General features: G+C 43.9%; 1 protein-coding gene across 4 annotated transcripts in view; it reads left to right on the forward strand.

The window, feature by feature from the left end:
• Positions 1–2,150: 2,150 nt before the first annotated feature.
• Positions 2,151–26,600, forward strand: part of LOC114597851 (phospholipid scramblase 1-like) — a 29,628-nt gene continuing 5,178 nt past the window's right edge. For 2 of the 4 annotated variants that reach the window (XM_077929890.1, XM_077929891.1), the window contains exons 1-8: positions 2,151–2,224; positions 15,545–15,577; positions 18,042–18,152; positions 19,582–19,700; positions 20,729–20,771; positions 22,060–22,286; positions 23,208–23,369; positions 26,255–26,416. In XM_077929890.1, the coding sequence (XP_077786016.1) occupies positions 2,191–2,224; positions 15,545–15,577; positions 18,042–18,152; positions 19,582–19,700; positions 20,729–20,771; positions 22,060–22,286; positions 23,208–23,369; positions 26,255–26,416 (891 nt within the window). In that variant the 5' untranslated portion in view covers positions 2,151–2,190. Of the gene's footprint in view, positions 2,225–9,588; positions 9,716–15,544; positions 15,578–18,041; positions 18,153–19,581; positions 19,701–20,728; positions 20,772–22,059; positions 22,287–23,207; positions 23,370–26,254; positions 26,417–26,600 lie in introns of those variants that run through there. The other 2 variants (XM_028731228.2, XM_028731229.2) reach the window with 2 other exon arrangements.

Raw genomic sequence — 26,600 nt, forward strand, 5'->3', positions numbered from 1 at the left:
TAAAAACAATTGATTAAAATACAACTTAAAAGCAAGATTAGGTACAACATTAAAATGCAGCCTCATTTCAGTAGAAACTCAAATAAAAAACTTTTTGGGGATGAAAACGTCAAATCTTCACCAAGGCCAACTATCCAGACTGGTCCTACGTGGGCCAGAAAAAAGCCAGGGAAGTCCCCAACTTTGCTCATACCAAGCATTGACTCCCCACCCTCCCTGGCTTTCTTAAGTAATCACAACCATCTTAGCATTTCTATATTGCCCTATTTACCTTCTTTCTATATTTCGTAAAATTTACCTACAAACGTTTTCAAATGTTTACAATGTTCTTTCATGTATTGTATAAATTTACTCCAGTCCTTCTCAAAACAGTTCTTCACACTGGTTTCAGATTCTCCCTGTCAGCTTTGCCAGTTCTGCATATTCAATCATTTGTCTGCCATTCTTCCAAAGTTGGAAGTTCCTGCTGCTTCCATTTCTGGGCTAAAAGTGTCCTTGCAGCTGTAGTGGCATACATAAATATGTTTATATCTGCTTTTGGAATTTCCTCTCCTATAATACCCAATAAGAAAGCCTCCAGTTTTTTTAATAAATGTATTTTTGAAAATCCTTTTCAATTCATTGTATATCATATCCCAGTAGCTTTGTTTTTACTGCATGTCCACCACAGAAGAAATTCCCTTCCTTCTCCTTGCATTTCCAACATGCCTTATCTTGAGTTCTGTACATTTTAGCAAGTTTAGTCGCCGTCAAATACCATCTATACATCATCTTCATTAAATTTTCCTTAAGTGCCATATATGCAGTAAATTTAATTATTTTTGTCCATAATCTTTCCACATATCAGATTCAACATTATGACCAAGATCTTGAGCCCATTTAATCATAACCAACTTAACTTCTTCATCCTTTGTATACCATTCAAATAATAACTTATATATTTTTGACAAAACTTTACTGGATGCTTTCGAGATGTTCGTTGTAAAGCACGGCTCTTCCGTTTTAAGGACAGGGTGGAAACGGCAGCTCAGAAGGACCACCATAGTTCTGGTTTCTTTCATAGTAAAGGTAAAGGGACCCCTGACCATTAGGTCCAGTCGTGGCCGACTCTGGGGTTGCAGCGCTTATCTTACTGTATTGGCCGAGGGAGCCAGCTTCTGGGTCATGTGGCCAGCATGACTAAGCCGCTTCTGGCGAACCAGAGCAGCACAGGGAAACGCCGTTTACCTTCCCACCGGAGCGGTACCTATTTATCTACTTGCACTTTGGCGTGCTTTCGAACTGCTAGGTTGGCAGGAGCAGGGACCGAGCAACGGGAGCTTACCCCGTGGTGGGGATTCGAACCACCGACCTTCTGATCGGCAAGTCCTAGGCTCTGTGGTTTAACCCACCGCCCCACCTGCATCCTGGTTTCTTTCACAGGCTTTCACGACAACAACATTGGCTTGGCTCCTGAAGTAAATTCACCTCAGGAAGCTCGTGGAAGGAAAGTTCTCCTTTCCTCCTGCTGCCCTTCCTGCTTTTCATATTTAGTTTCCATGCTTTTTGGAAGGTCTCCCCCCCCCCCCCCTTCTCACTACACTTTGAGACACTTTGATATAAAGCGCGACAAATAAATAGATATTAATAGTAATAAAATAACAATGACCCCTGCCCTGGTGTCCTATACCAGTTGCTTAGGAGGGTCCCCAACCTGCCCCACAGACTTCTGGGAGGCCAGAGAGAGACACTTCAGGGAGTGGAGGGGAAGCTTCCTGTCCATGAACTTCCTTGAGGTGAGTTATATCAGGATCCAAGCCAGTTTCTTTTCTTCGAGAGAGAGATATTGTATAGCAGGGACTATCCAACAGTTCGTGATCTACTGGTAGATTGTGGGGGGTACGTGGTAGATCATGGTAGATTGTGGAACACACACCCCACCCCAAAATTCTGGGGGGAAAAGAAAAGAAAAGCTCAACAACTTTGGCTACCTAAAAAAAACCCAACTTTGGTAGATCACTGCCAGTTATTTTAGAGTGGGAGTAGATCTCAGTCTCTTGAAAGTTGGACACGCCTGCTGTATAGCAAAACAAAACAAGGCAGCCTGCTTTGTTTCCTCCGAGGGCATTGGCTTAGAACAGAAAAGGAAAGGATTAAACACACACAAATCCCTATGGCAGCTGTTGAGTCACAATAAAGCCTTTCCATGGGATGTGTGCAGACAGATCCTTCTTTCAGAGGAAGGGTAGGTAGAATGGAAATTATATATGTATGTGTGTGGAGAGAGAGGGAGGGAGGGAGGGAGGGAGGGAGGGAGAGGGAGTGCTGGAAGCAGCTCAGATGGACGGGGTGTAAGTAATAAAAATATTAAAATTATATATATTTTTAATGTTAGCTCAGATGTAGGGCTCATTTGGGTGGCTCAGACCTAAGTACTCTGTGTGTGTGTGTGTGTGTGTGTGTGTGTGTGTGTGTGTAAGATCCACCTTCTCTATATGCTGCTGGACTACAATTCCTAGGATTTTTCCTGATACAAAATGGAAAAATGTATAGCTGGTTGTAGAGAAATACAGGAACAATATAGTACAGTTGTACCTTGGTTGACAAACAGAATGCATTCTGGAAACGACTCCCGGAACCGTTCGAAAAACCAAGGCGTGGCTTCCGATTGGCTGCAGGAGGTTCCTGCAGCCAATCAGAAGCTGCGTAAGCCTCACCGGACGTTTGGCTTCTGAAAATCGTTCGAAAACTGGAACACTCACTTCCGGTTTTTGATCGTTTGGGAGCCAAAACATTTGGCAACTAAGCCGTTTGTCAACCAAGGTATGACTGTACTTAATATTGTTTTCTCAGAGGGCTGATAGCATCGTTGCGGGTAGGGGACCATTTTGGAATGGGAACATTTCTCTCCATGAGAGTTGGGATTGAACTGAACATAAAAGCTGCCTTGGTCCTTCCAGCTCAATAAGATCTGCATCGGGGATCCACATCCACCAAATGTTTCTGCACTACAGGACCCAGCATCCCTGCCCATTGGTCATGCTGGCTGGGGCTGACCAGAGCTGGAAGCAACAACACATGGAGAACTACAGGGATGATAATTTGTCAGAAAAGCAAGGGTTGGTGAGAATCCCAAAGTAAAAAGAAAATGGACACTTGAGGCCTGAATGTAATCTATTGGTTTCTCCAAGAAGATCATTTGCACTCACTTGCAGGTATGGAAATGGACTGCATGGGGCTACTGAGAGTAGTTTCATATGAAAGCAATTTGACTTGATTTTTGCTATTCTGTCTAAAAACCTTTTTCACTGAGAATATGACTTCATGCAGCAGCAGTGGCTGGCTTAGTATTGTAATGGATTTGTGGGTGCCCACGTTTCAGGGTTCCCTGCCTCCTCTTCGATTCCTAGGTGTTGAGGTTCAAGCGGTGTTTAGATGATTAAGGTGAGCTTACTGACATTAAAATTAGCAGTGTAAAAATGCAACCTATGCTGGTTTATTATTATTATTCCTGTTCAGGAAATTGGCTGATAGAGGTGCCATTGATTAAGAAACAAAGGGAGCAGTAGAGGACCAGGCCATTAAGAGCAATTGGCAATGCAAATACTGTGTTCCCCCCCCCCCGCCTTGCCCCGCTCTGAGCAATGGACAGTGACAGAATAATTGAGAAGGGGAGGTTGCCAGGGTTACAGCATGCATGCATGCATGTATGCATGATGATAATAAAATAATAATAAATAATAAATAACAATAATAGTTTGCCCCAGTCACTACAGGAAAAAGTGTCCTTTTCCAGGAGGTCCTCTGCTTATTGAAGAACCAGCTAACACCTTTGTTTTCAGGATGCTTGCCCTTAAAGGCCTCTGCATAAACTATACACAGGTATATGGGAAATGGTTCCATTTAGCAAACATTTGTTCATGGCAAACACTTTCTTCCATTTACTAAACAAACAGAACTTTGTCTCTTCAAAAAGGAAATGTACTCTGTATTTTCCTATACTGAGTGAAACACCATAATTTTACTCCAAATAATGAACCTAATAACCACATTCCTCTGGAAACACATATTTTGGAAACAGAACCGTTTCTATTGGGTATCATGCAGTTCAGGGAAAGAGCCACTTTGGATGTAGGACATTTTGATCAAAGAAATCAGCGTGAATCCTCAAAATGCAAATCTCTTTAATGGCAGCCTATATAATTGCAAAAAGAAGTCACACAGAATCCATTTTATTTTGATACAAGTTTTCTGCAAATCCAGGTAAGGAGGAGTGAGGGAAGATCTACACCAGGAGCAGGGGAGGGCAGCAAGGTCAACATTGGGATCTGTTGTCCCATTGGATTCTGCCACTTGAGGTGGTGGTCTCACTTTGCCTCATGTGTGGGCCGACCCTGTCTCTGAACATGCTTAGTTTCTCATTCATATGTGTCTCAGTGGGTCATTTCATGATTCGATGAGGTTCCTTTTGAAAACAAATATTTGCTGACTACATTCTTTTTATAAAAACACTGTTCCAAGGTAACACACGGGTTTTTGCCAGTGATTCCAGAGGACCTCAATGCTCTTTCTTTGGCTGTTATTGCCATTGTAAAATAGGAGGGCACTAAACTTTATCCTTTTCAAGAAAGAAGGAAGCAACATGCAGTGGGCTCAGCTAGCCTGAAGGACCAAGCCCAAGATGGGAGAACTGGGTTTCTCTGAAATGTGGATGGCAACCTGATGTAGATGGGAAATCTGGGCTTTGGTGCTTGGATATGCATCTGAGCACATCCAATATGAAATTAATCACAAATGCTCGACAATGCAACCTTGTTTATTGTAGAAATATCTATTCCACCCTTCAAGCAAGCTCACAGCCTCAGGAACAAAAGAATGTATAAATACAGCTGAAATGTAAAAACAACATACAGTCAAACCTCGGTTCCCAAACACTTCTGTTTTGGAACGTTTTGGCTCCCGAACATCGAAAACCCAGAAGTAAATGCTCCGGTTTTCAATCGTTTTTCAGAAACTGAATGTCTGACATGGCTTCCACCTGAGTGCAGGAAGCTCCTGCAACCAATCAGAAACTGCGCCTCGGTTGTCAAACATTTTGGAAGCCAACATTTTGGGCTTCCAGAACGGATTACGTTCGACAGCCAAGGTTTGGCTGCAAAATTCTAAAGGAGTAGCATAAAACAATAAGCAGAGATTAGAAGATTGAACCAAGTGATTTAAGATCCTGGTAAGACAGAAGTGTTAGAATAGGTGCCAGTTGAGCGTTATTGGGGAAAATATTCCTTGTAAGAACATAAAAAGAGCCCATCTTGCCTAGCATCCTTCTCACTGTGGCCAACCAGATGCCTGTGTGAAACCCACAAGCAGGATTTGACCACAATAGCATTCTCCCCTTCCTGTGGTTTCCAGGACATTCAGAAGCATTGCTGCTTGTAGCTGTGAAGGAAGAGCATCACCATCTTAACTAGTTGCCCTCAATAGCCCTCTCCTCCATGAATTTGCCTAATATTCTTTTAAAGCCATCCTGGTTGGTAGCCATCACTGCCTCCTCGGGGAGCAAGTTCCTTGAATGAAGAAGTTTTCTTTCTTTTCCTTTAATCTGTCTTGAATCTCCCAACATTCAGCTTCATTGGGTGTAGTGCTATGAGAGAGAAAGAAAACCTTTTTCTCTATCCACTTTCTCCATGCTATGCATCGTTTTTTTTAAAACCTCTATTAAGTTGCCGCTTACTTGCCTTTTCTCTAAACGAAATATTCTTAAACACTGCAACCTTTCTTCATAGGGGAGTTGTTCCACCCCCTAGCTTGTCTGCTGGGCCTCCAATGGCAGGACACCTGGACAAGGAAGAGCCTCTGTTGAAATCTTAACATGTGGGCCAGCACATTTAATTGAGCCCAGAAACAGACCAGGATCCCATGCAATTGACAAAACACTGGCGCAATGTGATCAGTTGGTATTCTAGCAGCTGTATTCTTAGTTTATGAACCATCTTCAGAAGAAGTCCAACATATAACATATTAGCATAGCTAATAAGGACAACTCAGGCTACATCTCTGTCCAAGCAGGGTCACAGCTACCACACTAACGTAAACTGGTAAACAAAGATGGATTAAGGAGCACCCTGAGGTGGTATGCATGTTCGATCAAGGGGACTGCAACCCAGTCCAATACAGAATAAACACCACTAATCCAGACAGATGAGCCACCCACCAACATTTCTGTCTTGTCTGGATGTAGCTTCAGTTGATGGGCCCTCATCCAGTTCAGTAATTGCTATCAGTTAATTGAGCTTTAATTGAGATTTAAGTACATACACACTCATTGTAGTTTGATAGTGGTAGAACAGGCATAGGCAAACTCAGCCCTCCAGATGTTTTGAGACTACAATTCCCATCATCCCTGAACACTGGTCCTGTTAGCTAGGGATGATGGGAGTTGTAGTCCCAAAACATCTGGAGGGCCGAGTTTGCCTATGCCTGTGGTAGAAGGTTAGCATGGCTGTACTTAGATGCATCATAGCAAGCAAGCAAATTAGCTGCCTAATAACTCTTATGTCCTGGAGCTGTAAGTAGCTCTTTCCTAGCAGAAGGAAATATGTAGTGTCTAGAGTTTGTGGGTCACTGTGCTTTGACCTCAGTTGCTAACTGTATACTCAAGTTTGCCTAAAGGAGTTCTGGTCTACCTTGCAGTAGCTATTTCTAAACTGCCCTTATTCTGCTCTCTGTTGCTTCTTGCTTCCTTCCATAAAGCAGATTATTGACATTCTTTATTTCTTTAACCATCTTTTCATCTGTTGTTAAATGGAACGATAAACCTTTTATTAGAGGCTTTTTAGATTGGCTTATTATTTCTCTTATGGAGGTTTTGAAAATCTGTGCACCATCTATTATTTAGGATATTGTGAAATTGAACCAATTTGCTTTCTTCCTAGCAAGCTGTAAGTATTTATCTGATAAACTAGGCTGTCTATCCATGATCCTGGGCAGTATTACAATTAAAATGGTAAACAATGAAACAAACAAACAAACAAACAAACAAACGTATTTTATACAAGTTCTTAAATTTAAAAATCCTGTAATTTAAAAAATGCTGCCTCTTAAAATTCCATGATAAAGGAATTTATCTACATCAAAAAATTCTTACTGCTTTGATTGTTTCAAAATCAAAGTGGTAGTTTGTTCCGTTGAACACTTTGTAAACATATAAAGACAAACCTAATTTAACTGTAATACAAAAAAGTTAACAATTGATTTCAGAATTCAAATGTAAAAATTCTCAGTACTGGATAACAATAAAGTTTTAATCCTAGTAAAATAATCTGTAAATTTTGCTGTTATGTTTGCAGCTTAATGTGGAAATCCTTCAATCACTGTCACTGACAGTACCAGGCATTAATTTGTACATGCCTCTCATGGGAGCTTAGGAAAAGGATATGGGTAATACAAGAGTATTATATCTAAATATCTCTCCATCCTTCCGGTGAACCAGTCTGTGCCCATACCACATCTTTCAGTGTATCATGGGCCAGGGTATCCAGTTTGTAAGATTTATTAATGTCTGTAAGTTCTTTACCTGCCCCAAACATACCTCCTTCCTTTTAAGCAGAGGTTTGATGACTGTCATGGATGCTTCAACTGAGATTCCTGCATTGCAGGAGGTAGAACTAGATGACCCTTAGGGTTTCTTCCAATTCTACAATTCTGTGGCTCTATTAAAACTGAAGGAATTTGGGTAATGTAGCCTATGGTTACGTTGAGATGGCTATAGCTGGGAACCTATACTCTCCATACAGCATGCCAAAAACACTGTAGCCTTAGGCAGTGCTTTTTTTCTGGGGGGACGCAGAGGTACGCATACCCCTAAACATTTTGTGAATCTAAATTTGGCTTCATTGAGGGGCAGTATTTCAATATGAGTAGGAAAATGAGAGTACCCCTAAGCATTTCTTTAGGAAAAAAGCATTGGCCTTAGGAGAGGAAAGAACTGCACTCTTTGAGTGAATGATGCTCTTTATTAAAGTACATACAGTAAAAGGAAAAGGGTGGTAGTTGTGCATGAGAACAGCTGCTTTCCTGTCAATCTTTATTGCTGTTGTAGGCTTCAGTGGGGAGCATCTAGGCCTCTCAGAAAGCCAGCAGAGAGAACAGAAGAACATTTGAGAATGATGGACAGCAGTCACAACTGCAACAGATAATAGAATCATAGACTTTTAGAATTGGAAGTGACCCACCTCTTGCAATAGTGGGGCTCTTTCGCCCACCGTGGGACTTGAACTCATAGCTATGAGATTAAGAGACTCCTGCTCTACTGACTGAGCAGTCCCAGATGCCATATTGTAAAGACTCCTGTGAGTGGCAGAACAAGCAGTTCAGGAGAAAAAAAAGTAGAGAGCAAGCAAGCAGACTAGTGATCGCTTTGGACATTATTGCGCACTGTTTATACCATTACGTTGCAACATTAAGAAGAGTTTTTCTGGACCAGGCCATCTAATCCAACATCCTGTTTCTCTCCCCCCCTTTTTTTTATTGACTTAAGAAAATTATACAGACAGCAAAACGAAGAAGCCTAAATTAACATTGCCTTCTATCAATAAGAAATAATAACTACTATTACAATAATGAAAATACTAAAAATACATTTACTTCCCCTTTTGAACTTCTATTCTGGTTACCATATATTACTATTCTAGAAGAATCTATTATATCCTTTGCTGTCCCATATATTATTTTATTTCCCAAATTCAACCTAACCCTCCCCTCCTCCCCACTGCTTCCCTTCACCTGTGTGAGATCTTCCCATCATCATATTTTTTTTAGTTGCTTTAATAAAATAGAATAACATGAAAACTGTTAAATTATAATTACTTCTTTTGTCCTGTTTCTTTAGGCAAGCCTAAGGGCATGAACCCAATATAACTCTTCCGCTTGGCTTTCTAGCAAATAATATTCATGCGCCTCTAGAGCTGGAGGTTCTGTCTAGCTGCCAGGATTTCAAACTCCACATTCCAGCACCAATACACAGGGAAACCCAGTAAACTCAAGCGCCAAAATGCACTGGGGGTGACAACTGTTGACGCCCGCACAAAAAGTAGCAGTAGTTCTGAATTGCAAAGTTCTACATTCTGGGTTGTAGAAAAAGGCATTTGCTTCGCTTATTAGTATAAACACATTCGCTATTCTGGAAGAAGCACATCCGTTTTCCTCTGCCGCTTGGCAGCGTGACTCTCTTCGCTTAGGGGCAAAGTTTGCAGGCGTACAGCTCCGAAACACTCTCTTTCGATCCTAAGGATCAGCCCTTGAACATGGTGAGGAGTAATAAAAATGGGCAGACTCCTGTGCACGCGCAGAGTTCCTTTCCCCCGAGCCGCGACAGCCAGCTTTTGGACGTCCTGGCAACGCCTATTTCCTGATCCTCTAATATGGAGACGGACTGGACACCTCCTACAACTGCATGTAAATGCGCTTTGTCGAGGGAGCGTTATCAAGAGGGCAGCCTCGGCCAGCGAACGTCAGCCTTGGCATCCGCTTGCTGCGTCCAGCTCCGCCTTCCGTCTACTCTTGTTTTGACTCTCACTCTTCCCTCCCTCTGCCGGCTCCATTTTCTCTCCTTCCCAGCCCCTCCTTCGTCCCCCTGCGCTGCATTGCAAGGGCGGGTCTCTAAAGAGACGTTCCTCGTCTGTGGCTATTCTGAGCCTGCGGCGCGTGGAGAAGCAACGAATAGAGACCCACCGGCAAGGTATTGGCTTTCACCTCGGGGTAGAAAGCAAATATGGGCACCGGAGGAGAGAGCATGTGAAGACTGTTGCAAAGCAACCCCTAAGGGTGTTTATTTCGAATTAGTAGCTGCCTAGTGAGTTTGTTTCGCGTTTGCAACCTTCCAGACTAGGCGCGTTAAAAAGAGGTCTCCGCCCGGGGCCCCGGTTAGGCGGCGAGGGGAGCGGGGGCATCAACCTCTCTTTCCTTCGACGCCCCGTTAAGTAACTTACAGGTAGGTAGCCGTGCTGGTCTGCCGTAGTAAAAAAAATATTTAAAAAAATCCTTCCATTAGCATCTTAGAAGCCAACTAAGTTTGCTGTTGATAGGAGCTTTCGTGTGCAGCTGAAGAAGTGTGCATGCAGACGAAAGCTCATACCAATAACAAACTTAGTTGGTCTCTAAGGTGCTACTGGAAGGAATTTTTTTATTTTGCCGTTAAGTAAGGGCAGGCTGAGGGGAATTAAACAGGAAACGCGAAATCAGGTTTCCATAGATGGCATTGCCCAACACCATCGGTGAAACTTCCCCTTTAGTACAGTGGTACCTCGCGTTAAGAACTTAATTCATTCTGGAGGTCAGTTCTTAACCTGAAACTGTTCTTAACCTGAGGTACCACTTTAGCTAACGGGGCGTCCCACTGCCGCTGTGCGATTTCTGTTCTCATCTTGAAGCAAAGTTCTTCACCCGAGGTACTGTTTCTGGGTTAGCGGAGTCTGTAACCTGAAGCGTCTGTAACCCGAAGCATCTGTAACCCGAGGTACCACTGTATTGTATATCCATGCCAAGAAAAGAGAAACCGTTAAATTTTAGATGTTGATCCCTGCATTGCAGGGGGTTGGAGTAGAAGACTCGTTGGTTCCCAAATCCACGATTCTGTGCTTATCCAGCCTTGCTAGATATCAATCCTGGCTGTCTAAAACAAGGTGCCAAGTGGCGAATTTTGAATTATAATGCTGTGGTAGTGGTAGTGATGTTTTTGTTTTTTAAAAATCATACATTTAATTAGAACGTTAAACCTTTACTAATGTGAATTGGTGGATTACATAATCAAAAACCACAGTCATTTAGCTCTTGCCTCTCCTGATGTTGTTGGACTACAACTCCCATCAGCCTCACCCAGCTTGGCTAATCATGATAGAAGTTGGATGTCAACAACCCCTTGCAGAGTCAAAGTTTCCAGACCCTGGAGTCCAGTTCCTGTTTTTCCATGGCATGCTGACAAGAGCAGCTCCTGAGTGGGAATCCAAGAATGCATCCAGATAATTGTTATTTCTGAATGGGATTCGATCCAGTTAGGGATTCCATTTGGGAGGGACTGTTGCTCAGTTGCAGAACATCTGCACTGCATGCAGAAGGTCTCAGGTTCAATCTCCAGCATCTCCAGGCATGGCTGGGAGAGAACCCTGCCTGAAACCTTGGAGAGCCATCAGCAGTCGGTGTAGACTAGTGGTGGCCAAAGTCGGTCCTCCAGCTGTTTTGGGACTACAACTCCCATCACCCCTAGCTAACAGGACCAGTAGTCAGGGATGATGGGAAATGTAGTCCCAAAAACAGCTGGAGGGCCAAGTTTGGCCACCACTGGTGTATACAGTACTGTGCTATATAGACTGACTCATTGCAAAGCAGCTTCCATGTTCTTGTAGCCATGCTAGCAAATTAAGCTATGCAACCATTGCTGATTTGGAGCTCTTTTGCAAAAAAAGCACAAACTCTCTTAAAAGAATGTTTCATTTTGTTTGTGGTAAGTGATGGGGAAACGCTCTCAAAGTGGTGGTTTAACATTTGCTCAGTCAGACGTCATCTCCCATCCAATCCCCCCCCATATTAAAATACAGTACAATTAACTGGTGTCTCTATGAAAACAAGTCAAGAAGAACAAGTTGCCTGGAAGCAACGCATCAACTTCACGGAAGGCAGAGATTTCCTGAAACCATACCTGTTGAAACTATACCCTGAAACTATACCCTGAAACTATACCCCTTTGATTCTCCCTGTGCTGCGATCAGATAAAGGCACTGCAAGTTGTCGGGAGGAGAGGCTGTTTAACCTTTACATCCCCAGCTCTTTGCTCCAAAAGCTCCAGCTATTGCTTTCCCCCCAGGCGGTGTACACAAGGCAATTTAAAGTGGATTTGATACATCCCATGTCTACATGGGGTTTTTGCGTGTGTGCCGGCAATTTGACATTGTCCTCATCCAAATGTCAGCCTGCACTTTCCCCCACATTGAATCAAAATGCGTGGTTAATGCGTTATAGGGGGGGGGGAATGTATGTTACCCAGCTGTGGACATACTGGAGCGCATTGTGTGCCACTACCCCAACCCCCCTGTGTGGGCGATGACATTTATCAGGGTGCCATCTGTTACCACACCCTCTGCTTGCTTCCATTGGTGAGGTGCTCCTTAGTGGATGGCTGGTGGGCCTAGGTGCAGCATGGTTTTTGTTTTGTTTTGTATGCACTTTTGTGGAAGTTGGTATATTGGAAAACTTGTATATCAACCTTTAAAAAAAAACTTGCGAAAAATCAAATGTTCCCAGCCATTCTGATCATTTTTTAAGGCGTGTGTGCCCGTGCTCAGAATGAAACAAGCGGGGTGGATGGGACAGGAGGAAATATATACTGCCTGAAAAGCACTGCCGACTGGGGGTGAATGGCAGGTGGTCTATATTGCCCAACCTTGTAAGATTCCATCTTATAAAGTTGCAAAACCAGGTTGCCTGGTGTACCTCTGCGCCACACCCATGCCATAGACTTTACCATCCTTGGCTGTGTGGGATTTCCAGCTACATCTTGTTTAAGCAACATTTTTGTGTTTTTTTTTGTCTGGCTGCAAATTGCCCAAGCTGGGTGGGATTTTTTTTGCCCACTCCATACTGTATTCAGGGGATGTTGTGATTTAGGGGTGGAAATCACAGGTTGATTTGGTTGCTTGCTTTATTGGGGTCACATTATTGGCAGGAAGGTGTGGGAAAGGTTACGGTTAGATAAGGGAACAGACAGTCTTAGAAACTCAAATATTTAAGCTAGGCATCAAATGGCTCCATAAACCAAGGTTGCGGGTTGAAGAGTGGAAACACCCTTAGGCTCCTTTGAAGGTGAAGGTTGAAGGTGTTTCTGGAGGCCAGCTAATATAGGTTGTGGGGCCCTTAGCTTGGATCTGGAACATTCTTGAGCCTCACCTGCACACCTGCCTGGAATTGTGGGGCCCTGGGAGGGTGTGGGGCACAAAGGCCTCCCTACTTACCATAAGGCCCAAGCTTTGTCATGCCACTTGAAATGGGCAAGGTTGAGCTTGATCAAGGTTTTGGTTAATAATGGCGCTGTGGGTAAAACCTCAGTGCCTAGGACTTGCTGATCGTAAGGTCGGCGGTTCAAATCCCCGCGGCGGGGTGAGTTCCCGCCATTCGGTCCCAGCGCCTGCCCACCTAGCAGTTCGAAAGCACCCCTAAGTGCAAGTAGATAAATAGGGACCGCTTACCTAGCGGGAAGGTAAACAGCGTTTCCGTGTGCGGCGCTGGTGCTGGCTCGCCAGCGCAGCTCTGTCACGCTGGCCACGTGACCCGGAAGTGTCTTCGGACAGCGCCGGCTCCCAGCCTCTAGAGCGAGATGAGCGTGCAACCCCAGAGTCGGTCACGACTGGCCAGTATGGGCATGGGTACCTTTACTTTACCTTTAAAATGTGGCCCTATTTCAACCCATCACTTGTGCCTTGCCTCTTTATTTCTGGGTCTGGTCACAATAGCAGATGAATATGGTTGGAAAACAAGGTGTGTAGATATTTGCATGCTCATTGCTCACAGCCAGGCATAGGTAAACCCAGCCCTCCAGATGTTTGGGGACTACAATTCCCATCATCTCTGACCACTGGTCCTGTTAGCTAGGGATGATGGGAGTTGTAGTCCCAAAACATCTGGAGGGCCTAGTTTGCCTATGCCTGGCTCACACAGAAATATTGGATCTCAATGTCTTGTTTGTGAGATAATGTTCCTGCTTGGAAGCACCCTCAGGGCCAGGTGAATTCTAGAATCATGGCACCACCACTGAAGAGGGCCTTGCTTCAGTCCTCACCCATCTAACTTTTGAAGGCAAAGGGATGTGAAGAAGGTTTTCCAGTACATAGCTCCATAACTGGACAGGCCCATGTGGAAGATGGTGGCCCTTACGTTAATCTGGCTCATTGTTCTGCCAGCAAACTGCATCTTATTAAACAGAAGCTGCAGTGTCTATTGATGAGGAGAACATTTGCCCAGAGACTAGGTCCCAATCTGTAATTATAATTGTTTATATTCAGTAGTAATCCAGAGCGAGGCTACCTCTTGATACCAGCATTTCTGCTTCTTCCCTTAGTGAAACTGGAGAGAAGCAACAACAAGGTCAGGGCCACATGGTTGCACCAAGCTCCTGCCACTGCAACCATACAGCCCTGACCTTACCACCACCCACCACCGTGTCCAGGTCAACAACAGTGGTGATGGCATTGTTAGCTGGCTCTGCGCCACCACACATGCCACTTCTGATATAGGACAAATGCTGTCAGTTGTGCGATGGGATTCACCTGATAAACCCCATCAGAGGAAGACCTTCATAAGGGCTTCCACTTGTGCCATGCAGCTTCTCCCATCTCCTTCCCCCATGCACCTCCCCCCAAATTGGCTCAGGGGAACCCACAGAATAGCACACAGGGAGAGGGGAAGGAGATCATTCCACCTGGCAAGCTAATGGAACATTTGCTAATAACATGCCATAGAATTCCAACCATGGGAATCTACCCCCAATATACCCTGCCTACCCACCCAATCTTTCCACACCACCAAGTCTAGCAAATGATCCTTCAACACAAACAAGGAAGGAAATTCATGTCTCAAGGATTGTTTTTTCTCATTTTAACTCTGTCACCTCCTGAGGAATTGAATTGTTTTTCAATTGGCTGTTGGATTGAATAACTCATTTCAGACTATACAAAGTGGTGGTAAGTGAACTAGTTTATTATCTGAACCCTACATGCTGCACTGGCTGGGTCCCGTAGCACAGGCTTCCTGCAGGATTTCCCTAGGTCAGGCATAGAGAACTTGTAGTTCCAAACCCCATCAGCTGCAGCCAACATTGCCGATAGACAATTAGAGTTGGAGTCCAACAATATCCAGAGGCCACAGATTCTTCATTCCTGCTCCAGACATCTTGAGTATGTGTTAGAATAACCCTTCCGAGTGGCCTATTGCGTAAAAGAACTTTCGGTTGCACAGAAGAAATTTCTGTTGTGCTGTAGGATTTCCAAAATGTTTTCTAACTCCCCCTCATTTTGAGAAATACTGTGTGTGCATTGGTAAGATTAGAAAGCCCCTGATGTGTTGTGACTTCAACTGAAAGATTATATTCATGCTCTTGAAGGAATTGCATAGTTGATAACATTGCAGAGGGGGTTGGGGAATGGCAGTGCAAATACAACTGAACAAACCTTGGAACAGGCAGGGGGGTTTTCTGTGGAAATCTATGATTTGGAACCAAGAAACCTGGAACCAAAATGGAATTCTGTCTGCAGTTTTGTACAGTTCAGTCCAGTACATATATATTCAGAGAAGCAAGTTCAATGGGACTTACTTCATAGTGAGTGTGTTTAGGATTGTAGCATCCATAGCTGTATATTTCATGTCTCCACAAGGGTGCCTTGAAAACAAACATGGACTATGTTATCTTTTCATAACAGCTGGCCAGATGTAACATTTGTTTTTGTCAATCATCCCAAAGAGCAAGCAAACAGAAGTGGGGAGAAATGATCATACTGTAAAATAAATATATTATTTTTTTCAGACAGGATTGTATGCAAAATCATGGAAATGCCATGTGAGTAAAACAACAAAAAGCAGTTCGTGTGTGTGACTTATTTGCTTTGGAGCTTGGAATATGCACATTCCTTGGTTTTGCTTGCATGAATGCCTCTTTGCTTCTGCTTCTGCCCTTATGTCCAGTCTGATGTAGGAGGGGGCTCAAGTTTCCCATTTAAGAGCAAGACTTAAAATAATGCTACAGAAGCAGGAATCTCTTCTGTTTGGTAGAGTTGGGAGAGAAATTTGATTCAGGTTACATTTGAAGGCAAAGTTACATAATTCTCACTTCCTGAAATAACATACAAAACCAAAATACAGCAGACGTTTGAAATTCACACTTATCTGAATTTTGCAATGCAATTCTCCAGCTGAGTAATGTGTAAAATATGTATATTAACTAGAGTAAAGTGTAGGTTTAAATATGTATATTTAAGGGCAAAAACCATACAAAAATGCATTATATTAGGAAAATAGGAGGCTGCAGCGGATTGAAAATGCTGCAGATAGGCTGTCAGTGGGACAGTTTATGTATTGGCAACATGTAAATCCGGTGCTGAAAAGTCTGCACTGACTGATGAACCTGGTGGTAATAATAATAATAATAATAATAATAATAATAATAATAATAATAATAATCCGCCCATCTGCCTGGGCTTCCCCAGCCACTGGGCGGCTTCCAACAAAAGATTAAAAATACATTAAAACATCAGTCATTAAAAACTTCCCTGCCTTCAGATGTCTTTTAAAAGTCAGATAGTTGTTTATTTCTTTAACATCTGATGGGAGGGTGTTCCACAGGGTGGGCGCCACTACCAAGAAGGACCTCGATCCGGTTCCCTGTAACTTCACTCTCACAGTGAGGGAACCGCCAGAAGGCTCTCAGAGCTGGACCTCAGTGTCCAGGCTGAATGATGGGTGTGGAGATGCTCTTTTCGGTATACTGGGCCAAGGCTGTTTAGGGCTTTAAAGGTCAGCACCAACACTTTGAATTGTGCTTGGAAACGTACTGGAAGCCAGTGTAGATCTTTCTTTGTGGTCTCGGCGGCTGCTCCCATTCACCAGTCTAGCTGCCGCATTCTGGATTAGTTGTAGTTTCTGGGTAACCTTCAAAGGTAGCCCCACGTAGAGTGCATTGCAGTAGTCCAAGCGGGAGATAACTAGAGCATGCACCACTCTGGCAAGACAGTCTGCAGGCAGGTAGGGTCTCAGTCTTTGTACCAGATGGAGCTGATAAACAGCTGCCCTGGACACAGAATTGACCTGCGCCTCCATGGACAGCTGTGAGTCCAGAATGACTCCCAGGCTGTGCACTTGGTCCTTCAGAGGCACAGTTACCCCATTCAGGATCAGGGAGTCCTCCACACCTGCCTGCCCCCTGTCGCCCAAGAACAGTACTTCTGTCTTGTCAGGATTCATCCTTAATCCGTTAGCCACCATCCATCCTCCAACTGCCTCCAGGCACCCAATGGCATTGAGGTCAAAGGAAATGAAACTCAGAAGTTGCAGATTGACAACTTTTGGTGTTTTGCATCCCTCTTGACCTCACAGCCTACGTTTTTCTCTCTCTACAACCAGCTGACTTCCAAATTAAAATGGCAATGTGTTTATTAATATTTTAAAGAAATGATTTTTATAAAATGTTTATAAACATTTATAAATGTTTTTAGAAATGGTAAACGTAACACAATATTGCAACAAACTAGCATTTCTAAAAAGGCTAAAATAGGGGTGTAAGGATCCCTAGCGATTGGCAATTGAATTTTGATCCATAATCTTTTGTCCTCACCTCTCTCATGTCTTTATTTATTTTATTTTTATTTATGAAATTTGTATTCCTCCACAGATCTCAGGGCACTTTACATAAAAAATACACAATACAAACACAAAATTCATAATTAAAACAAAAACAAACCAATAACCCACCCCCAAAAGCATTAACGGGCTTCAAGATGTTTCACATGCACAGTGTGTAGGTATGCATAATGGAGATGCAGGGCACAAGCGTAACAACAACAACAACAACAACAACAACAACAATTTATTATTTATACCCCGCCCATCTGGCTGAGTTTCCCCAGCCACTCTGGGCAGCTCCCAATCAAGTGTTAAAAACAGTACACTGTTACATATTAAAAACTTCCCTGAACAGGGCTGCCTTAAGATGTCTTCTGAATGTCAGGTCGTTGTTTATCTCTTTGACATCTGATGGGAGGGCGTTCCACAGGGCGGGTGCCACTACCGAGAAGGCCCTCTGTCTGGTTCCCTGTAGCCTCACTTCTCGCAATGAGGGAACCGCCAATGAGGCTGGATCTCAGTGTCTGGGCTGAACGATGGGGGTGGAGACACTCCTTCAGGTATACAGGACCGAAGCCGTTTAGGGCTTTAAAGGTCAGCACCAACACTTTGAATTGTGCTCAGAAATGTACTGGGAGCCAATGCAGTAACGCACCATACACCTGACTGTCTTTCTCTTCTTCCAGCAAAGGAATCTGAGCCTACCCCACCACCTCCACAATATCCAGGCCCAGGATATCCACCTGGCCAAGCCCAATATGGATATCCTCCAAATGCACCTGGACCTGCAGTCCCAGGTAAGCAGTTGGGTCTACGCAGGATTTCTTAGTTTGCTTACAAAATGATGTTTAGATAGGTGAAATATTCAGAATGTGGCTGTATGACTATTCATTTAAATCTTCATTTATTACATTTATATCCTGCCTTTCCTCCAAGATCCACCTCCTGCCCTCCCCCCAATAAAACCAACAAGTTAGGCTAAGTTTACTGGCTTCCTGGGGATTTGAAAGTCTGTTTGCTATCCTTAATCACGACTCAGTTGCTGTTATCTGTTCAGAATTTTGTAGTACAATGTTAAGGCACACAGCATAAAACTTGAGTTGTTGCATCACCACATCACACAGTAAGCCAAAAACCATGGTTTACTGTGTGAGGGTGAACTCACACCCACTGTGGATGATGGAAGTGTCACCGCTGGGAGAAACAGACCATGAACCTTGGTTTAGTGCCGTGTCCATGGCAGGGATTGTGGTTTGTTTTGCCACTAACAAAGCACAACTCGTAGCCAAAGTTTGTTCTTGGCTTGCACATGATAGCTTGCTTCCTCCCAACGTGAGCAGGAAGAAATGGGCGGCAAAGAAACAGGTGAGATTTTGCTTGAAGTTAAATTATGTTTTGAACTGGAATTCAGGTGAATTGAAACTGGAGAGCGCATTGTCCCCATATCCCTTACAGGCCTCCGACACATCTATCAACAATGAGGTGGTGGAAATCGTTTGTATAAAGTAGTGTACAGTGTTTTGATTTTTCATTTTACACCCCTGTGTGTATGGTGAATACTCTGTGCGCCCTCTAGTGGATTTTTCAGCCATTTATGACAAGTTCGTGAAACCTTGCGTTTGTGAAACCTTGCATTTGAAATGCATTTTCTTTCCTGTAACACAGCCAACTTAAAAAAGAAAAGAAAAGAAAAGAAAAAAGAAAGGCTTGCGATCTTGACTGAGATTATTGCAGAATTTAATTGGAACATGATGAAGAATTAACACTGAAGTTTCAGTACTTCAGTAACACTGAAGTTTTCAGTAGTTATAAATCACATTTGTGAAATTATCCAAAATGATTTGCCACAATGAAAGGAATCCATGATCAAATATAATACAGCAAGGCTGTAGTTTGGAGGTATAGTGACCCTTCCACCTTAATGAATGCCCTTATGGGCTCCTACTGATGGGTGAAAGCGAAGGGTTGTTGTTGAAACATACAGTACAACCACGACCCCTTCTGAAGCTGCTCAGTTTGCTTTCAGTTGTTTCTGATTTGCAGTGCAACCCTAGCCATGTCAACTTGGAACCAAGTCCTATTGAATTCAGTGGATCTTCCTCCCAGGTAAATGGGAGTTAGGATTGCAGCTTTAGGGTCTTCAAGAATTCTAGAGGTTAAAATAATGTTTTAATTAGGTTTTGATCTTTCAAAACACTCCTGGATAACTTTCTTCAAATTTCCTAGGTCTGCCAGCAACTTACAGTGCTGTCCCGGTTCAGTATCAGCCTAATGCGCCTGTGGTTTGGATGCCGCCACCTCCTGCAATTCCAAAATGCCCTCCAGGATTGGAATATTTAAGCCAGGTATCTCCCTCCATTTATCCCTATGTCTCATCATTTACCAAGCACAGCAGTCTCCACAAATATGGTCACCACAGTTGCCATGGTGAACCCTGCCTTGATCCTGGCAATCATAATTGGGAAGCCACGCACAAGAACCAGCTGTGGTTTTTCCTTCTTTTCTTTTCTTTTCTTTTCTTTTCTTTTCTTTTCTTTTTTTCTTACCACCCAAACTTTCAAAATCACATTCTCTTGATTTGAGTAGATGGATAGCTGTCTACCATCTCCCTCCCCCACTCTCTGCAGACACCCACCATGGCAATAAAAATAAAATAAATGATAAAAAGAATAATTAGCCGTTTTCTGCCCTTTCATACCATTCAAAAGGAGCTGCATTGCTTTGCCTTCCTCATTGAGGAGGAGCTGGCTAATGCAGAAGTTTGGCTTCACCCCTGGAGGCATACTCTATTGTCTCTCGAGACAGATGAATATCAATAGTGGATATAAGCACCTTTAAGCAAGTGTGCAGAAAACGAAAATGGTGGCAGTGTAAATGACCAAAGGTAAAGGTAAAGGTACCCCTGCCCGTACGGGCCAGTCGTGACCGACTCTGGGGTTGCGTGCTCATCTCGCTTAAGAGGCCGGGAGCCAGCGCTGTCCGAAGACACTTCCGGGTCACGTGGCCAGCATGACGAAGCTGCTCTGGCGAGCCAGCGCAGCGCATGGAAACGCCGTTACCGTCCCGCTATAAAGTGGTACCTATTTATCTACTTGCACTTAGGGGTGCTTTCGAACTGCTAGGTGGGCAGGAGCTGGGACCGAACGATGGGCACTCACCCCGCCGCGGGGATTCGAACCGCCGACCATACGATCGGCAAGTCCTAGGCACTGAGGTTTTACCCACAGTGCCACCCGCGTCCCGTAAATGACCATAAATATTACCAAAAATGTACAACGTTACATTAAAATAATTGCACCTATATAATTGTTTTGTAATACATTTCTGTTTTAACATGTATGCTCTTGTCTTTTGCCTTTTATCTTTGCAACAGCTTGATCACCTATCAATTCAACAGCAGATTGAGCTCATGGAAAGTATGATCTTGCTATCTTACTTAAACTCTAATTGAGCATTGAGAGTGATTTTCAAATTGATGGCTGTGCTTTTTTTAAATCCAGGATGTTCTCATGGGTGGCAAATTAATATATATCTATTACTAAAGCTATGCATTAGCCACCTTCCCTATATTAGAGGTGGTGTGTGATAAACAACAACTCAGAATAAAACAAATAGGGAAAAACAGCAAAAATGGGATGGGGTGAAACAGCACGCTTGTAAAAGCAAATTAGCCAGCTGACCCAAAGATCAAAAATAATAATAAATAATATTTAATAGTAGTAAAAAAAATGCATTGTGCAAAAAAGACTAAGAATCTAAGTGAGAGCATTCTTTTCCTTTTCTTCCCTTATTGGTACAAACTGATTTTCACATCCTGAAACATGACTGCATGTAATGTTAATGACATGATGAGCAATCACATTGTACCTTAAAAAATATTAAGGACCAGGTTGTTACCTAGACATGAGTGGAGTGGAGGCTTCATCTTTTCTCTAGGCCCATTTCATTTGAAATCATGCCCCACCCTGCAGCAGTTAACATTAGGGGGGAAAGTTCTCATTGGCACCAAGAGGAACTTTCCTCCAGTGCTAATTACTGTCCATGAAGGTGTTAGATTTTGTGGAAACAGCAGCTGGAGAGGCAGGTTTAAACATCTCCTCCTGCTGAAATCTTTAACCATCTCCTCTGAACTTAGTATATTAACATTTACAAATACATGTTGCTAATCATGTCCTTAACGTCACCTGTTGTGAGGCCCAGCAGCCTCACTTTACTGCTTGCTCAACTGGTTCAGTGTTTGGACAGACAATAAGGCAGCGCAATATCTACATGTTGTCTTATTTTACTAGACAGGCAAGAAGGTGAATATTCTTCTAAGGCATGGGTGGGCAAACTAAGGCTCGGGGGCCAGATCTGGCCCAATCACCTTCTAAATCTGGCCCACAGACAGTCCGGGAATCAGCATGTTTTTACATGAGTAGAATGTGTCCTTTTATTTAAAATGCGTCTCTGAGTTATTTGTGGGGCATAGGAACTCGTTCATTCCCCCCCCCCCCAATAAGTGTATAGTCCGCCGTCCGCCCCCAAGGTCTGAGGGACAGTGGACTGGCCCCCTGCTGAAAAGGTTTGCTGACCCCTGTTCTAAGGCTTTAGTACTGTAGATCTGAGGCTAAAGTTGATGGCTCCAATTTTTCTTCATAATGTTCATGACAAGCATTTGGATCAACTACGTAAGCACTCAAACTGATGTTGCTTCCTTTTCAGTGATAAGTGGCCTTGAAACTTGCAACAGATATGAAGTCAGAAACCCTGTGGGGCAGATGGTGTATTTTGCAGCTGAGGAAAATGACGACTACACCCTGAATTGTTATGGGTCAATACGTCCCTTCACCATTAAGTTCTATGACAGTGCAAGCCAGCCAATCATGCAGCTGACAAGAGATTTCCAGTGTTCCATTTGTTGCTGTCCTTGTATTTGCTGCTTGCAAGAGGTAAACTTGCACCTTTCCTAGGAGATATCTTCTGATTTTCTTCCTCAAATTAGTCTTTCCAACTTTCAAGATGATACTCTTTAGGGATAAAGGTAAAGGGACCCCTGACCATTAGGTCCAGTCGTGACCGACTCTGGGGTTGCGGCGCTCATCTCACTTTATTGGCCGAGGGAGCCGGTGTACAGCTTCCGGGTCATGTGGCCAGCATGACTAAGCCGCTTCTGGTGAACCAGAGCAGCACACGGAAACTCCGTTTACCTTCCCGCCAGAGTGGTACCTATTTATCTACTTGCACTTTGACGTGCTTTTGAACTGCTAGGTTGGCAGGAGCAGGGACCGAGCAACGGGAGCTTACCCTGTCACGGGGATTCAAACCGCTGACCTTCTGATCAGCAAGTCCTAGGTTCTGTGGTTTAACCCACAGCGCCACCCGTGTCTTTAGGGATACCTACTTATTAATTCTCAAGATTTCTTTGTGGCTCTTTTCAGGTGGCTCCCATCATTTCAGTTCCTATTTTTAATTGCAGAGATTCAATTCATTAGAATTATGAAACTTTCCATTATAGTAGGGACAGGGACCTTTCTTTTTCTGAAGCCACAGTGACAATTTTAAATGAATCTCTCTCTACCATTAGCAAGTGTGTGTGTGTGTGTGTGTGTGTTTATTTTAGACCTCTTCAGGATTATGTCTCTGCAAATACCCATTTATGCCAGCATGTACCTTCACATCTCTTTCCTCAAGAAAATACATACCATGTATGTGAGGACACACTATACCTTTGGTTAACCTATTTCCCCCATGTATTTTCATCCTGGGCATACTCCAGCTTGTATTATAAACCTGGAAATTCTTATTTGTGTATTTCTGCACTAGACAAAAGTGCAAGGTCCTGTTCTTACTTTGCTGTTTTTCCTTTGAAGCTTGAAGTTCAGGCCCCACTAGGCACAGTCATTGGTTATGTTAAACAGAAGTGGCATCCCTTTCTCCCGAAATTTGTTCTCCAAAACGAGGCCAGAGAAAGCGTACTTAAAATGACTGGGCCATGTGTGCCATGCCGCTGTTGGCAGGATATTCATTTCGAGGTAAGTCAATCCTTAAAAAGCTAAATTCCTAGGTTCCCCTGCCAGATCATTGTTATTGAGGTATATTGTATCAGAACACTAATTGCATTCATGATTGGGGCATTGAATTTACTCATAGGAGCAGGTGTTAGTGTCTCAGGGCTAGGGGTGTTGGATAATTCTGTCCAAAGCGTTTTGTTTCAAGGTCAGGAATGGAAATCATAAAAGCAAATACAGTGGTACCTCGCAAGACGAATGCCTCGCAAGATGGAAAACTCGCAAGAAGAAAGAGTTTTCCGTTTTTCGAGGTGCTTCGCCAGACGAATTTCCCTATGGGCTTGCTTCCCTATGGGCTAGTGAAATCTCCGGGGACCTCTTTTAAAATGCTGGCGGTCGGGAGCAAAGACCTCCTGTCCCCGGAGCTTGCGGGGCGGGAGGTGGGGAGAAGGGCTTTTCTTCCCACCGCCAGCCTTCAGAACAGCCTTCTGAAGGCTGGCGGTGGGAAGAAAAGCCCTTGTCCCCCCCCCCAGCCTTCAGAAGAGGTCGGGGGACAGACTGTCCCCGGACCTGGTCTGAAGGCGGTTTCCATAGGAACACATTGATTGATTTTCAATGCATTCCTATGGGAAACCGTGCTTCACAAGACAAAAAACTCGCAAGAAGAAAAAACTTGCGGGACGAATTAATTTCATCTTGCGAGGTACCACTGTATGATGGGCATTTGCTGTCTGCAAACGTTGTGCACACAGCAGATATTTCCTATTTGTTTTTGATATTTCCCTTCCATTGAAATGCATTGACGCTGATCACATAATTAATTAATTATGTTAATTTTGCTCACCGTGGGATAGCAAGACAAACTGTGTAGGTTTTAGTGGAAGCCAAACTGTATTGGAATGGGGAAGGCGCTGATAGTGACATACACAGTACGGTGCAGAATTGGCTCCTTCCTTGCATCCCCATACTCTGCTTTGTTCCAGTCTGGCAAGTGTGTTGTGTTGCGTTGGGGGGACCTTGCATCAGGTCTTGCACCAGGCCTGGGTTGTGGCAGAGCTGTGGATGGAAGGAACATGTTATTTTGGGGGCAATCATAAAGCAAGAACAATAAATGCTATAGCCACTTAACCCCTGCAAGCACAACATAAGGTTGAGCAAAAACCTGTACACAGGAACATAGGAAGCTGTCTTATATTGAGTGGGAACATGGGTCCATTTAGCTTAAGTAATGTCTGGACTGACTCTCCAGGGTTTCAGGCAGACTCTTCCAGCAACAGCAACAATTTTTTTGTACCCCGCCCATCTGACTGGGTTGCCCCAGCCACACTGGGTGGCTTCCAACAGAATATAAAAATACAATGAAACATCAGATATTACAAGCTTCCTGAGTGCCACTACTGAGAAGGTTCTCTGCCTGGTTCCCTGTAGCTTCAGTTCTCGCAATAAGGGAACTCCCAAAAGGCTTTCGGAGCTGAATCTCTGTCCGGGCTGAATGATGGGGGTAGAGATGCTCCTTCAGGTATAGAAGGCCAAGGCCATTTAGGGCTTTAAATCTCAGCACCAACACTTTGAATAGTGCTCAGAAACGTACTGGAAGCCAGTGAAGATCCTTTAGGACCAGTGTTATATGGTCCTGGCGGCTGCTCCCAGTCACCAGTCTAACTGCAAAAAAGAGATAACCAGAGCATGTACCACTTCAGTGAGACAGTGCTCAGGCAGGCAGGGTCTCATCTTACGTACCAGTGGAGCCAGTGGCGTAGCGTGGGGGGTGCAGGGGGGGCCGGCCGCACCGGGCGCAACATCTTGGGTTAGGGCAAATCCATGGGTTAGGGGGCACAAATCCATGGGTTAGGGGCGCAAATCCATGGGTTAGGGGGCGCAAATTACTTGCCTTGCCCCAGGTGCTGACAACCCATGCTACGCCACTGAGTGGAGCTGGTAGACAGATGGCTTGGACACAGAATTGACGTGTGATCCCAAGGCTGCACACCTGGTTCTTTAGTGGGACAGTTACCCCATTCAGGACCAGGGAGTCTCCACACCTGCTCACCCCCTGTCACCCAGAAACAATACTTCTGCCTTGTTGAGATGCAGCCTCAATTTGCTGACCTACCTGGAAATGCTGGGGAGTGAATCTGCAAAGCAAAAGCTCTTCCGCTAAGCTACAGGCTTACGCCTGTGATATGCTGGCAGAGAAACTGCAAGGGGACAGATGAGGGTGGGATTAATCCTAAGTATGGGAAGCTAATGTGAAGTATGCCAACTTAAATTAAACCAGCATAAGGTACACCGGTTCCAAACTCCATTTGGGAGCAGGGTTACTGCTGGCTTAACCAGCCTAATCCTGGCAGAGGGAAAACAATCCTTTAACAAAGGTTTGGAGTTATACCATTTTTTGCTGGCTTAACTTATGCCGAATTTACCAGGTCATGTGACTTGAGCTGAATAGGCTTAGGATCCACCCTGAGGTTCCCCCCGCCCCGCTCTCACCCCTGGAATTCCCTGCTTTCAAGGCTTACGCTACCTTAAGATCTGCCATGCTCAGCTCAGGCTGGCTAGGGGTGTTCCAGCTGAGGGAGTTTCACCAGTGTAGATCAGCTTGAACCAGGAACCTCATGGCTCAGCCAGACCCTTTTAAATGACTATAGCATTTATTGTTATGAAGATGTGTAATTTTTAATTGATGTTGAAGTTGATGTATATTTATTGATAGGTTATGTCTGATGATGAACTATCTATACTTAGGACCATTTCATAATTTTAATTGTTAGTACTGTGCCTTATTTTGTGCTTTATGTTGTACTGTGTGCTTATTTTATTGAATGCACTGTATAAATGTAGTTAAATGAAAACAAAACAAAAAACACCTTGCAAATAAAATATTTTTTTCTGTTCATATTAAAAACCAGGTGAAGACACTGGATGGGAGGTCTACAGTCGGAACAATCAATAGGAAGTGGGCAGGCATGGCAAGAGAGGCTGCCACAGATGCAAGCAACTTTGATGTCCAATTCCCCATGGACCTTGATATCAAAATGAAAGCAATCACCATGGGGGCCTGCATGCTCCTGGTAAGCCTTACACTGTACCTCAGACTCTACAGTATGATATTAAGGTCCATTGCACTGGAGCAGTGGTTCAAGGGAACTGGCACAAGGACCTTTATTTTAATGTTACACCGCTCTTCCTCACAATTGGATGCCCAGGGCCACGTGCAACAGAATTAAACTGTCATCATAAAGGAAATTATTTACC

This window comes from Podarcis muralis, chromosome 6 (genome assembly GCF_964188315.1).
Source record: "Podarcis muralis chromosome 6, rPodMur119.hap1.1, whole genome shotgun sequence".
NCBI classification, from domain to species: Eukaryota; Metazoa; Chordata; class Lepidosauria; order Squamata; family Lacertidae; genus Podarcis; species Podarcis muralis.